Source organism: Cydia amplana, chromosome 12 (genome assembly GCF_948474715.1).
Source record: "Cydia amplana chromosome 12, ilCydAmpl1.1, whole genome shotgun sequence".
Classification (NCBI taxonomy): Eukaryota; Metazoa; Arthropoda; class Insecta; order Lepidoptera; family Tortricidae; genus Cydia; species Cydia amplana.
The window spans coordinates 9,399,497-9,410,235 of record NC_086080.1 but is presented as its reverse complement, the minus strand read 5'-3'; the positions used below and the strand labels follow the sequence as shown (position 1 = coordinate 9,410,235).

The window sequence follows — 10,739 nt, the reverse complement described above, 5'->3', positions numbered from 1 at the left end:
ATAAAGATTTTCCCAAATTTTGTGAAAGTTAATACGTGCAGACTGTGTGGTGCAACCGGCCCTTAGTTTAAGAGGAAGTAACTCTTGTATAAATATGTTTAGCTCTTAACGTTGTTCTGACGATTTCATTGCTTTGTTTGAAGCGAGATACAGCTACGATGAATCTTCTAAATCACGAGGAAGTAAACGCAATAATTAAGCAATATGGGAGATTCAAAGTCCTTGATTTTACGATTTCTAAGTATTCCGACAGCTTGATCGGTTATTTAGGAGAACATTTAAAGCTAACAGTCACAGTGGAAGAAAATGGAGTTCATTCGGAATACAAGTTCTTTGTGAAGTGCATGCCGAAAGACCAATGGCTGGCAAAGTTTTTGATTGAATCGAATTTCTTCCGGAAAGAATACGTGATGCTGAGTGACTTGTTCGTAAAATTTGATCAAAATGGGGGTAAGTGTAATCAAACCTACTCTAAACATGAAGAGGATTTAACTAAAATAAGTTATTTTTCTATGTTAATCACCACAATCACTCTTATATGTAAAACAAGTACTTATGTTGATTTTTTAATTAGGCTAAGATTTATAAGGCAGAGTATTCAACGAAAATTTCCATAATTTCATTTTTCACAATTTAATGCAATTGGTGTTTTACTCATGTTGTTTTCGATTAAGTGACACCCATAATTTGTTATTCATAAAACGAGGTCGTATTTTAAATTCAGAGTACGCAGTGTAATGCGTTGAAATTGTTTTAAGTTCATTAGGTAGCTTACCTAAATATAAAATTAATCATTTTAATCATTTATTCCAGGGATAAAGTGGCGTCCGAAATCACTCTTGATAAAAAAAGACTTCTTTATATTTGAAGACGTGAAAGAACTAGGATATCAAATGCTTCGTCAAGAAGGTGTTCTAAATTACGAGGAAATGAACGCTGTAGTGAAAACGTTAGCTCGATTTCACGCTCAGTCGTTCATTTACGAAGAAAAAAAGTCTCAAGAACTGCACAGACCTTACAGAATTTGGGAAGATTACAGCGAACATTTAAAAGAATGCGAGGACCTCAGTTGGCGCAATACCGGCAGAAACGCTGTCATCGAATTTCTCAAACTCAATTCCAAACGCAAAACCGAATCAAACTTTTCTAAGAATGTCAGGGAACTAATAATCACTTTATTTGACAATGCTTTGAACTTAACGAAACCTAGTACTAAATACCGAAATACTGTGATCCATCGTGATCTCTGGTGTAACAATATACTAATTAAATCGGATAATGAGAAGTATCACGCTCTGATAGTTGACTTCCAGACAGTATTGTATGGTCCTCCAACATTGGACTTATCTTCACTTATATACTTTAACACTACGAAAGAATTCAGAGACAAATATCTCGTTGATATTCTTAATGTCTACTACGAAGAACTGTCCAAAGAAGTGGAAGGTGTAGTTGAGGTTGATTTCTCAACGATTTTAAGTAAACTTAAGTTTACGGAGTCTTATAACGAGAGTATTCTATTTGGGATGACTCAAGCGGCAATAATAGTGCCTATAATAGCGCTGTCTGTGAAGAAGAGAGAAGAATTGTTCTGTGACCCAGAATCTATTGATAGGATAAACAACGTGTCGCGTAGTCAAGAGATATTGGACGTGGCTAAAGAAGACGTAGCCTATAGCTCAAGAATCACAGAGCTGTTTGAAGACCTCATTGAAAGATACTACTATCTTATAATTAGAGAAGACAGAAAAATAGTTGTTTAAGGCGCCAAAGGGTGACGGCATCATAATATATATGATGAATATTCGAGCGACGTGTTAATTCCGCAGCACATTCCGCAGAAAAACATGTCTTACAATACTACCAATATTATGATCTCTTTAGGCATATCTATGAAGGTACTACTGAAAAAAAGTTTAATTTTAATGTACTTTGTAGCGTAGTTATAACTTAGACATATTTTAATTTTAATATGTACTAGTACCATAATGTTATCTAATTAAAAAGTATTGAAGACAGAGATAGGTATTTATATTATTGGTTTTGCGTGATATCGTAATATGGTATAGGTATTAGGTATATCACGCCGACTCAGTTATCAGCTATACCTAATGTAGGTAAAAAAATAAAGGTAGGTATCCTCGTTTTTTTTTTTCATTTACCGAAATTCAACAAATTATGTAACGGTTACCTATACCCAAATAAAGAGTAAAGCAAGTATGTAATCTAACATTTTCATTTTCTATTTCTGTTACGATCAGCACAGATATGGCCGCTAGGTGGCGACAGCGCCAGGCGCGGCTTATGGCTTTCCCCAAAATTGGGGCCGAACGGATGTACCTACTTTTAGCTACCTGTAGCAAAGCGACGAAATCGCGGAGTGAGACACGCCTGATTATAGGTAAAATTACTATAAAGTAATTTTCAAACCTTACATATTTTTATTGGATTAAATTCTTTTATTGGATTTATATCCAATAAAAAATTGAATACTTACATTTTCTACTTACATATTTTTAGGTTTGAAACCTTGGAGTGCACTATTCGTAACGTAGGAGATGTGATATGATGTGTGGTTATTTTTATCTTAGAATAGGTATACAGGTACAAATAAAATTACATGCGCAATCACATAACATGTTACCTAATTCCTAATTCAATTCTTCCAATGACGCCATTGCGGTTTTCATAGCTTTTGATCGTTGGCAAGAAATCTTGCCTATAGGTACAGTATATTATGGATCTGTGTATATCCAACCAAGAAAAAGGCCTTTTCTCTTCATATACCTACTGCATTATTAGAATTCAAATACAAATACAAAAGGCGGAGGCGGAGGGCGGGTTTAAATTCAGCAAGCTGTACCCGCACCTTTTTCATTATTTACACAATTGGTTGCACAATGTTTAGATAAATACTTACCTACTTACTTCATATACCTAAGATGGACTAATTACCTACCTAACCCTTATATTATACCTAAGAACTGATGTAAAAAGTAATGAAATAAATGCATTTGTATTTGTATTAGAATTGTAACAACTATCTAAATGCCAGCTACTTATGAAGATAAACGCCATCCTCCTGTTTATCATTAAACCGTTCATTTTTTCCTACCTATTCTATTCTATTATATTCTGTATTTTCCTTTGCTTTATCAGTTACATATGGTATGAGTTAATATTTGCTCTATATTAATTACTTATTTATGATAAGCATAAAACTAGAGTAAGAATTCAGAGTCTAAGTATCTCATATTATGTACAATAAGGTTTGAGAGAACACTAAAATAATCGTCTGTGTGAAATTAACACAATGGAGATTATTAAAAAAGTTTCCGGCGACAGCGTTCAGTACATAACAGAAGAGGACATCAAGTTGATTGTCACCAAATATGGGTATACAAGCGAAGGCACTGCCATTGAAAACTACGACGTACATTATGCAAGTGACAAAATGATTGGATTTGTGGCAGACTATTTGAAACTACAAATATCTGTAACTTCAAACGGTACACGAAAGTTGTTGTGTTTCTTCGTTAAAGCAATATCTAAGACAAATGAGGCTAAAGCGAACATGGCTAAGGATTTTGGGGCCCTTGAAAAGGAAATAATATTTTACGATGTCATTAAAAGGAATTTAGCAGTACCAGGTGAGATAAAAATATTTTTTACAATACTTAGTAATTTCATACAAAGTACCATTTGAATACTAGTTTACGTCATAAACCCCCATTATCTAATATAAATATAAGTAAATGCGGATGTTGACGATCTCCTCGCCTAGTCAGTATTAACCCGGGGCCCCGGGTTCGAATCCTGGTACGTGCATTTATCAAGGGCGGATCAAGAGAGGGGGGGTCATGGGTGTCAAGAAATAGATTTTTATTTCATCCTTATCTTAATTTCAGGTTTGAAACCTTGGAGTCCACACTTTGTAACATGCCTGCAAGACGCTGTAGTTTTCGAAGATTTATCGGCGCTACAATACGAGATGAGGAGTAGATTTGAAAAATTTGATAAACAACATACTTTACAAGCACTTCAAGCACTGGCCAGATTCCATGCTGGCTCTATCGTCTTTGAGGAAGCAAAAACTAAAGAATTTCAGCGTCCTTATACAGTCAATGAACAATATCAGGAAACTTTAGGAAGAGGTGGATACATAGAAACCGATCCTTGGTTCGTTCAATGTAGAACTGCTGGCTTAGAAGCCGTAAAAGCCTTTTCAAGGTATAGATTAAATGGTGATTACATGGAAGTCATTGAACGACGCTGGAGTATCGTTTTTAACTCCGCTTTATGTTTAGCAGATCCCTCTTCAGAGCATCGTAACGTTATATGTCATAGAGATTTGTGGAATAATAACATTTTATTTCATTACGAGAGATTAGAGGATAACAGTGCTGTGCCTGATGATTGCGTGTTTGTGGATTTTGTGGCAGCGCGCTCTATGCCCCCTGCAGGCGACGTGATGCAAATACTTCACTGCAATCTGAATCCTCGCTTCCGAAAAGACAATCTTCATACTTTCTTGAACTACTACTACGATGAACTGCAAGTTATACTGGAAAGCAATAATATTGATATCCTGGATATTATGAGCAGACAAAAATTTCTGACTTCAGCTAAAGAACAAAATCTATGGGGTCTTGTAACACACGCTTGTTTAGTGCAAATATTTTGGATGGATGACGAAATGACGACAAACGCTTTTGTGGAGTCCGCACAATTTCATAAAATAATGTACCAAGACAAAGCGACTTATATTAAAAATATAATGCAAAAAGATGAGGGTTACAAAAAGATTGTCATGGAAGTATTTGATGAGTTTATTGAAGACTATCTTATAAACGAAAATTAAATCATATTTAATAGTGACATATCACTACAATATTATGCTCCTACATAGGTTAAATTTTTAAATTTAATCTGTTTATTTCATAAAATAAGCATGCATATTTACAAAACTTAACTACTAATCTTAAATTAAAAAGATTTTTTGAGTTAAGGAGTCTAGGTAGTCATATAGAATTAATTATACACTACTATTACATCTTTATTATATTGTTACAAGATAGGGATTCGATTGTTCTCTTATTTTAAGCATGTGTTTCTTTATAATGTATCTAGCTTGCCCACATGTTCGATCTTCTAATGAGCTTAATAATTCATTTGGAAATCTATTCAATATACGCGGTACAATGCATTTCCATACTCTTCGACCGTATTCATTGTTCGTTTTTACGATCTCGAATGTAGGGATGTTATCTAAGTTACGTAACCGTGGGGGTCGCGTTTTTTTGTGTAAGTACTTTATGTTATTGTAGTATTGGGTTACAATGGATAAGTCTATTTTTTCAAATACCGTTAGCACTCCGCAGTAATTGAATAGATTTTCATAATTACTTTTATGTTTATATTTAATTTTCGTAGGTACAATAGTCTTAAGTATACGTAATTGGAGGTTATAGATATCATTTAGGTAGGTTTTGTATGATCTTCCATAGCTTTCTAGGCCATAACTTATAACAGAATCCGCCATAGACATGTAAAGGAGTCTTAATGTATTATAAGGGACTTTGTATTTTAGTATACATAGTTTTGATAGGATAGATCTAAGTTTGTTACATACCCGGTGGATATGAGGGCCCCAGTTAAAGTTATGGTCTATAATTAGCCCGAGGTAAGTATGTTCTTTTACAATATCAAGATGATTACATTTACAAGTTGTGCTAGGCATGTGTAGGCATTTGTGCTCGTGGGCCACGATCTTTGGTGTGAAGTTGATTTTTTTATACGGCGAGTGAATGTGCATCAGTTTAGTTTTAGCGTAGTTTAGTGACAGACCTAGGTCGTGAGCCCATTTGCGCAGTGTATCGAAGTCATGCTGCATCATGCTCTGGGCATTTTCCAGATTCTCATGGGCCGTGATTATACATGTATCGTCTGCAAACTGGTATACAGAACCATGCCGGAAAATTTTACACATATCATTTACATATAGCAAGTATTCCGTCGGAGCTAAAATCGAGCCTTGTGCCGTGCCGCATAAGGTCGGAATTAGGTCACTCTGTTCGCCCGCTATGCTTACGGCGCTGTATCTATTAACATGGTAATTTTTTATAAGTTCTAGCATGGGTCCCTGTATACCATTTTGTTCTAATTTTTTATAAAGTGTAATGTGGTCCAAAGTATCAAAAGCTTTGCTAAAATCAATCATTACAGCAAGTACGTGGTGTTTTTTTTCTAAATGTTCGTTAATTTCGTCTGTAAACAAAGATAATAGTTGTGATGTGCTTTTATTTTTTTGAAAACCAAACTGTTTTGCGTGAATTATGCCATTACTTGATAAGAATGAGTTTATTGAGTTGCCAATATATTTTTCTATTATTTTATCTATACAGGATAAAATTGTTATCGGTCTATAGTTGTTTGTATCCGTATGGCTACCTTTTTTATATATGGGTCTTACCAGCCCTATCTTAAGTTTGTCAGGATAAATAGAATGCGATATACACAAGTTTATAAGATGTGTTAAGACAGGGGTCATATGTTCGGATATGTATTTTATATCTTTTGCCCTTATTTTATCGTATCCTGGGCTTTTTTTGTCGTCTATTTGTGAAATGATTTTCTGTACTGTTTTTTCGTTAGTTTTTTTTAGACGAAATGTTAGGTTTGGTGTGTTAATATAGTTTGTCTCGTCAAGTAATGGCACATTACAATTATTTTTTACACTTTTGACATTATCATTAAACTCAATTGCAAATTTATTGGATAACTGTTTAGCTTTTAACCTAAATGACTTAATTAATACATCATCAATTGCTTTAACAATTTTCCCTGTCAATTTATTTATAATTTCCCACATTTTTTTAGGATTTCTATAGTTTTGGCAAATTTCCTTCTTTGTAAAATTATTTCGAGCCTGACAGATTTTCCTATTGGTTCTATTCCTATATTTTTTGTATATAAGCTCATTTTCTTTGTTACATGGGTCCTCTAGAAATATCTTTAAAAGATCTTTCTTTTTGTTACACATATTTATTAAATTGTCGGTTATCCAGGTATTTTCCTGTGTTTTGTTTACAAATATTTTAGATTTGTAATTACATTTATATTTTTTACTGACTGATTGATATTTTTTAATTATGAGATCGACTAATTCGTTCGGGTCGTCGCATCGCAGAGCCGGGCTCCAGTCAATTTGATTTAATTCTAGTTTGACTTGGTCGTTATTCAACTTGTTAACTACTTTAAAGGTACTTACGCTCGCAGCGCTGATAAGAGCTAGTCCAGTTATGTAATGATCGGCCGGCGCATCTCGCACAACAGCTGATCGCACGGATCGCGCGGGCGCACCTGGCTTGCAGACGTCACGGACGAATAAGTGATCTATGCAGGATTTGGATATTCCATTTTTATTTGATTCAACTCTCGTAAAGTGTGAGATACAACATTCAAAACCTAATTCATTTAGGCTGTTTAGGTACGATCTTACAATAGTATTTGTGCACGAAATATCAATGTTAATATCACCTACTATTATACAATCTGATTGGATGGGATATTTCGATAGTAACTGCGATAGTTCACTAATAAAATTAGTCTTATTTAAGTTAGGTGGTCTGTATATTGAACATAAATTTATTTTACCGCCTTTAAAGATTTCCACTTCACCACAAATACACTCGAAATTCACTGTATTCACTGGCGTCTTAATGAATGATACACTTTTATGTGCGTAGATAATAATACCGCCTCCTTTTCTTTGGGTTCGTAGCTCTGTGTACATAACATAATCCTGGATATCGAACAAACTCGCTATGTTTTCTGTGATGTTGGCTTCTGTGATTATTATTAAATGTATTATTCTTGGGCTGCTAGTGACGATATATTCTAATTGAGAGTGGTTTTTTATTGTTGACCGGATGTTGACATGTAGTAAAATTAAATTGTTTTGGGCGTCTGGTAAACTAAACATAAAGTCTGTCCAGGAGTCGTGGAATGTCTCGATAGTGTTGGAATCGGGTATATCCATTATTTGTGTTTTATATATATTGTATTATTGACTTATTGACAATTTGACATCCACTTAAAGTTCTGATTACAATAAAGAGTGCTTGGTACATACCTATATTTTTTGCAGCTCCTTACCGATTCTCTCGATGTCTTTTTCAGCCCTTACGTAGTAAATCTTTTTATCTCCATGTTTTTTCCGTACCATTATCTGGCCGTTTCTGCACCACTGCTGCAGGTATATTATGATGCTAAATACATATATATGTCGGAGCGAGACACCAGAAAGACGTATTGCAGCATTACAGTTCATAGTTAGACGCCTGTAAAAGTCGATTAGCAATATTTGGCTACATATTATTTGCTTGTAACGGAATCATAAAGTTGCGTAGAGAGTAACGCCACCATCTATTGGCGTATTGATGAACTAAGATGACGGGTAGAAGGCTTTGGAACGTCAAGAGGGGTTTCTTGAGTGAACGTAGGCACGAGCAGGCATTTTTGTCGTTATGTTGGTAGACTGGTCAGGCAGGTTTACCAACTTGAATTGGAGGCGGGAGCGGTTGACTCCGCCGCTGGAACTGGCTTCCTTCTTCTTGATCGGACCGCGCTAGAGATCGGACGTTAGCCAAGCTCGTGCCTAATTCGCTACGTTCCTGAAGGCTTACACCTGAAGGATTATTCTGAAAGCTTATAGATTCTCACGTTGTTTAACCGTTTAGCTAAGTGTTTTATTCCAAGTGTTATTTTGATTTCTTATGTGCCATTAGAAGCTTACTTTTGTAAAATAAAGATTTGAACGGTTTCATGTGATCTTTTTATTTTGATTCAAATAATTTTGGAATAGTGATTGGTCGTTGTGATTATTTAGTACTAAAATATAGTAGGCACTAGTATGGGTAACGAGTCTGAATGTTTATTTCATGCGTTGGTAGCATACCTACTATTTTGGCTGTGAAGTAATACATCTAGGTACTACCCCCACGTGCCCACCGCCATCGGGACCATCCGTCGCCGACATCAGCAAGTGGGATAGATGCGGAGTTTCATGTATTGCTTACACAGCCACCTGGGAGCGTGGTGTATTTCTGGTGACCTACATTCCATAATCTGAACACGTGGTAAGGTAAGCTCACGTGTCTAACCTTGATTGAATGGCGAGTGTAATTCATTGTTATTTGGTGAGAATTATTGTGAAATTGTGAATTATGATTGAGGCAGTCGAGCATAGCGGTCGTTACGTGACGTCATGTCTGGGATCGTTATGTTTCTTTGTAATTAATTTTTGTAATCCATTTAAATCGAAGCAATCTTGAGTTATTTTGATTTGAAATCCATACTGTTATTTAAAACCAAGTATTAGCTATCACGACGTGATATTATTCATCGCTGACTTGTGAATCTACCCTCAATAATTGATTTTTCATGAAAATACAATTAATTTTTAAAATCCATTTAAATCTAAGTGATCTTAAGTTATTTTGGTATGAAATCCATATTGTTAATTAAAATCAAATATTGGCTGTCGCGACGTGATATTATTTCATCGCTCACTTGTGAATCTACCCTCAATAATTGATTTGAAAATACAAATAATTTTTAAAATCCGTTGAAATCTAAGTGATCTTAAGTTATTTTGATGTGAAATCCATATTGTTAATTAAAATCAAATATTGGCTGTCGCGACGTGATATTATTTCATCGCTCACTTGTGCATCTACCCTCAAAAAATATTTTTTTTTTTCATGAAAATACAATGCACCGTTAGATATTGATCCTGCTGATTTACCAATGCATAGGATTTTGTAATCTTTACCCTGTAACGTTTAGTAATTAATAAAATTGCGACAAATTATTGCTCGTAATGCCGTGATAGATCACAAATCGTGCATACTATGAAAATCAGCGCTGCGCAGGCAATTTGTAATGAAATGACTGACGCAGCGTATGCTGAGCCCGTTCCTTTTGCCGCACAATTATTCTTATTTTTTCAATCCTTATGTTTTGTAACCTGTATGCTCTTTGTGTTGCAATAAATGGTTTCTTATTCTTATTCTTATTCTAAACATGAGCTACGCATATGAAAATTAATGTTACAGTGTCCTGCAGCCAGAGCCGAGCGAACTTGCAGACACCATTACGCCCGTGGCACAGAAGCAGCTGTGCAGTATCTTCTGTGCTGGAGATTTGGAAATAAAAGGACAGGTTTCGTTCTAATTGTTTATTAGTGAATTTTATTTTGAGTGTAATGGCGAAGCATAACAGTCGAACGTAACTAATATGCTGTCACTTTTCGTATTGGCCCATTTTACCTTGTTACTTATTTTTGGAACACGTGTTTGTTTGTTCATAGAATGAAATAAAACACACTCATTGAAGTTTAAATTTTATTCTGAGATTTTTGAAGTCCCGTATACATTGGAAACATGTTTTTTTGTGTCTGCTACCTTGCATTTCATAAACCTTTTGAGTTTAGCCTGCATACATGATAAACCTGATACCGTGCAAATGATGATTTCAGTAACAGCCAGCTATGTTGAACCACATCGTGTCTCTCGCAATCTGCCGCAGCAACGGCAACGGCAAGCGGAAAGGATCAGCCTCCGTGCTTGGGTTGGACCTCACCACCACCACCTTTGACTTGGTCGCGTGCATCATACTTTATTAAGCTGGTGAGCAGTTCCCATTTCGTTGGGATTATTTTGAGATGTTTTACTTCT

General features: G+C 35.3%; 2 protein-coding genes across 3 annotated transcripts; both read left to right on the top strand.

Moving 5' to 3' along the window:
- Positions 1 to 148: 148 nt before the first annotated feature.
- Positions 149 to 1,763, top strand: LOC134652602 (uncharacterized). Its single transcript, XM_063507765.1, has 2 exons — positions 149 to 450; positions 814 to 1,763. Exons 1-2 carry the CDS (start codon positions 159 to 161, stop codon positions 1,761 to 1,763), a joined length of 1,242 nt encoding a protein of 413 aa, XP_063363835.1. The 5' UTR covers positions 149 to 158.
- Positions 1,764 to 3,281: 1,518 nt separating this feature from the next.
- On the top strand, positions 3,282 to 4,879 carry LOC134652601 (uncharacterized). 2 transcript variants are annotated; one of them, XM_063507764.1, is made up of 3 exons: positions 3,282 to 3,650; positions 3,909 to 4,230; positions 4,311 to 4,464. In XM_063507764.1, exons 1-3 carry the CDS (start codon positions 3,314 to 3,316, stop codon positions 4,330 to 4,332), a joined length of 681 nt encoding a protein of 226 aa, XP_063363834.1. In that variant the 5' UTR covers positions 3,282 to 3,313; the 3' UTR covers positions 4,333 to 4,464. The 2 variants fall into 2 exon arrangements, with proteins under 2 accessions (XP_063363834.1, XP_063363832.1); XM_063507762.1 differs by having other exon boundaries at positions 3,909 to 4,879.
- The last annotated feature ends 5,860 nt before the right edge of the window (positions 4,880 to 10,739 follow it).

What these genes read in the sequence shown, in the direction of transcription:
- LOC134652602 (XM_063507765.1), top strand. Translation starts at nt 159, where the DNA reads ATGAATCTTCTAAATCACGAGGAAGTAAACGCAATAATTAAGCAATAT. An exon ending in AAAATTTGATCAAAATGGGG is followed by an intron (nt 451 to 813) that starts GTAAGTGTAATC and finishes CATTTATTCCAG; the next exon opens with GGATAAAGTGGCGTCCGAAA.
- LOC134652601 (XM_063507762.1), top strand. Translation starts at nt 3,314, where the DNA reads ATGGAGATTATTAAAAAAGTTTCCGGCGACAGCGTTCAGTACATAACA. An exon ending in AAGGAATTTAGCAGTACCAG is followed by an intron (nt 3,651 to 3,908) that starts GTGAGATAAAAA and finishes TCTTAATTTCAG; the next exon opens with GTTTGAAACCTTGGAGTCCA.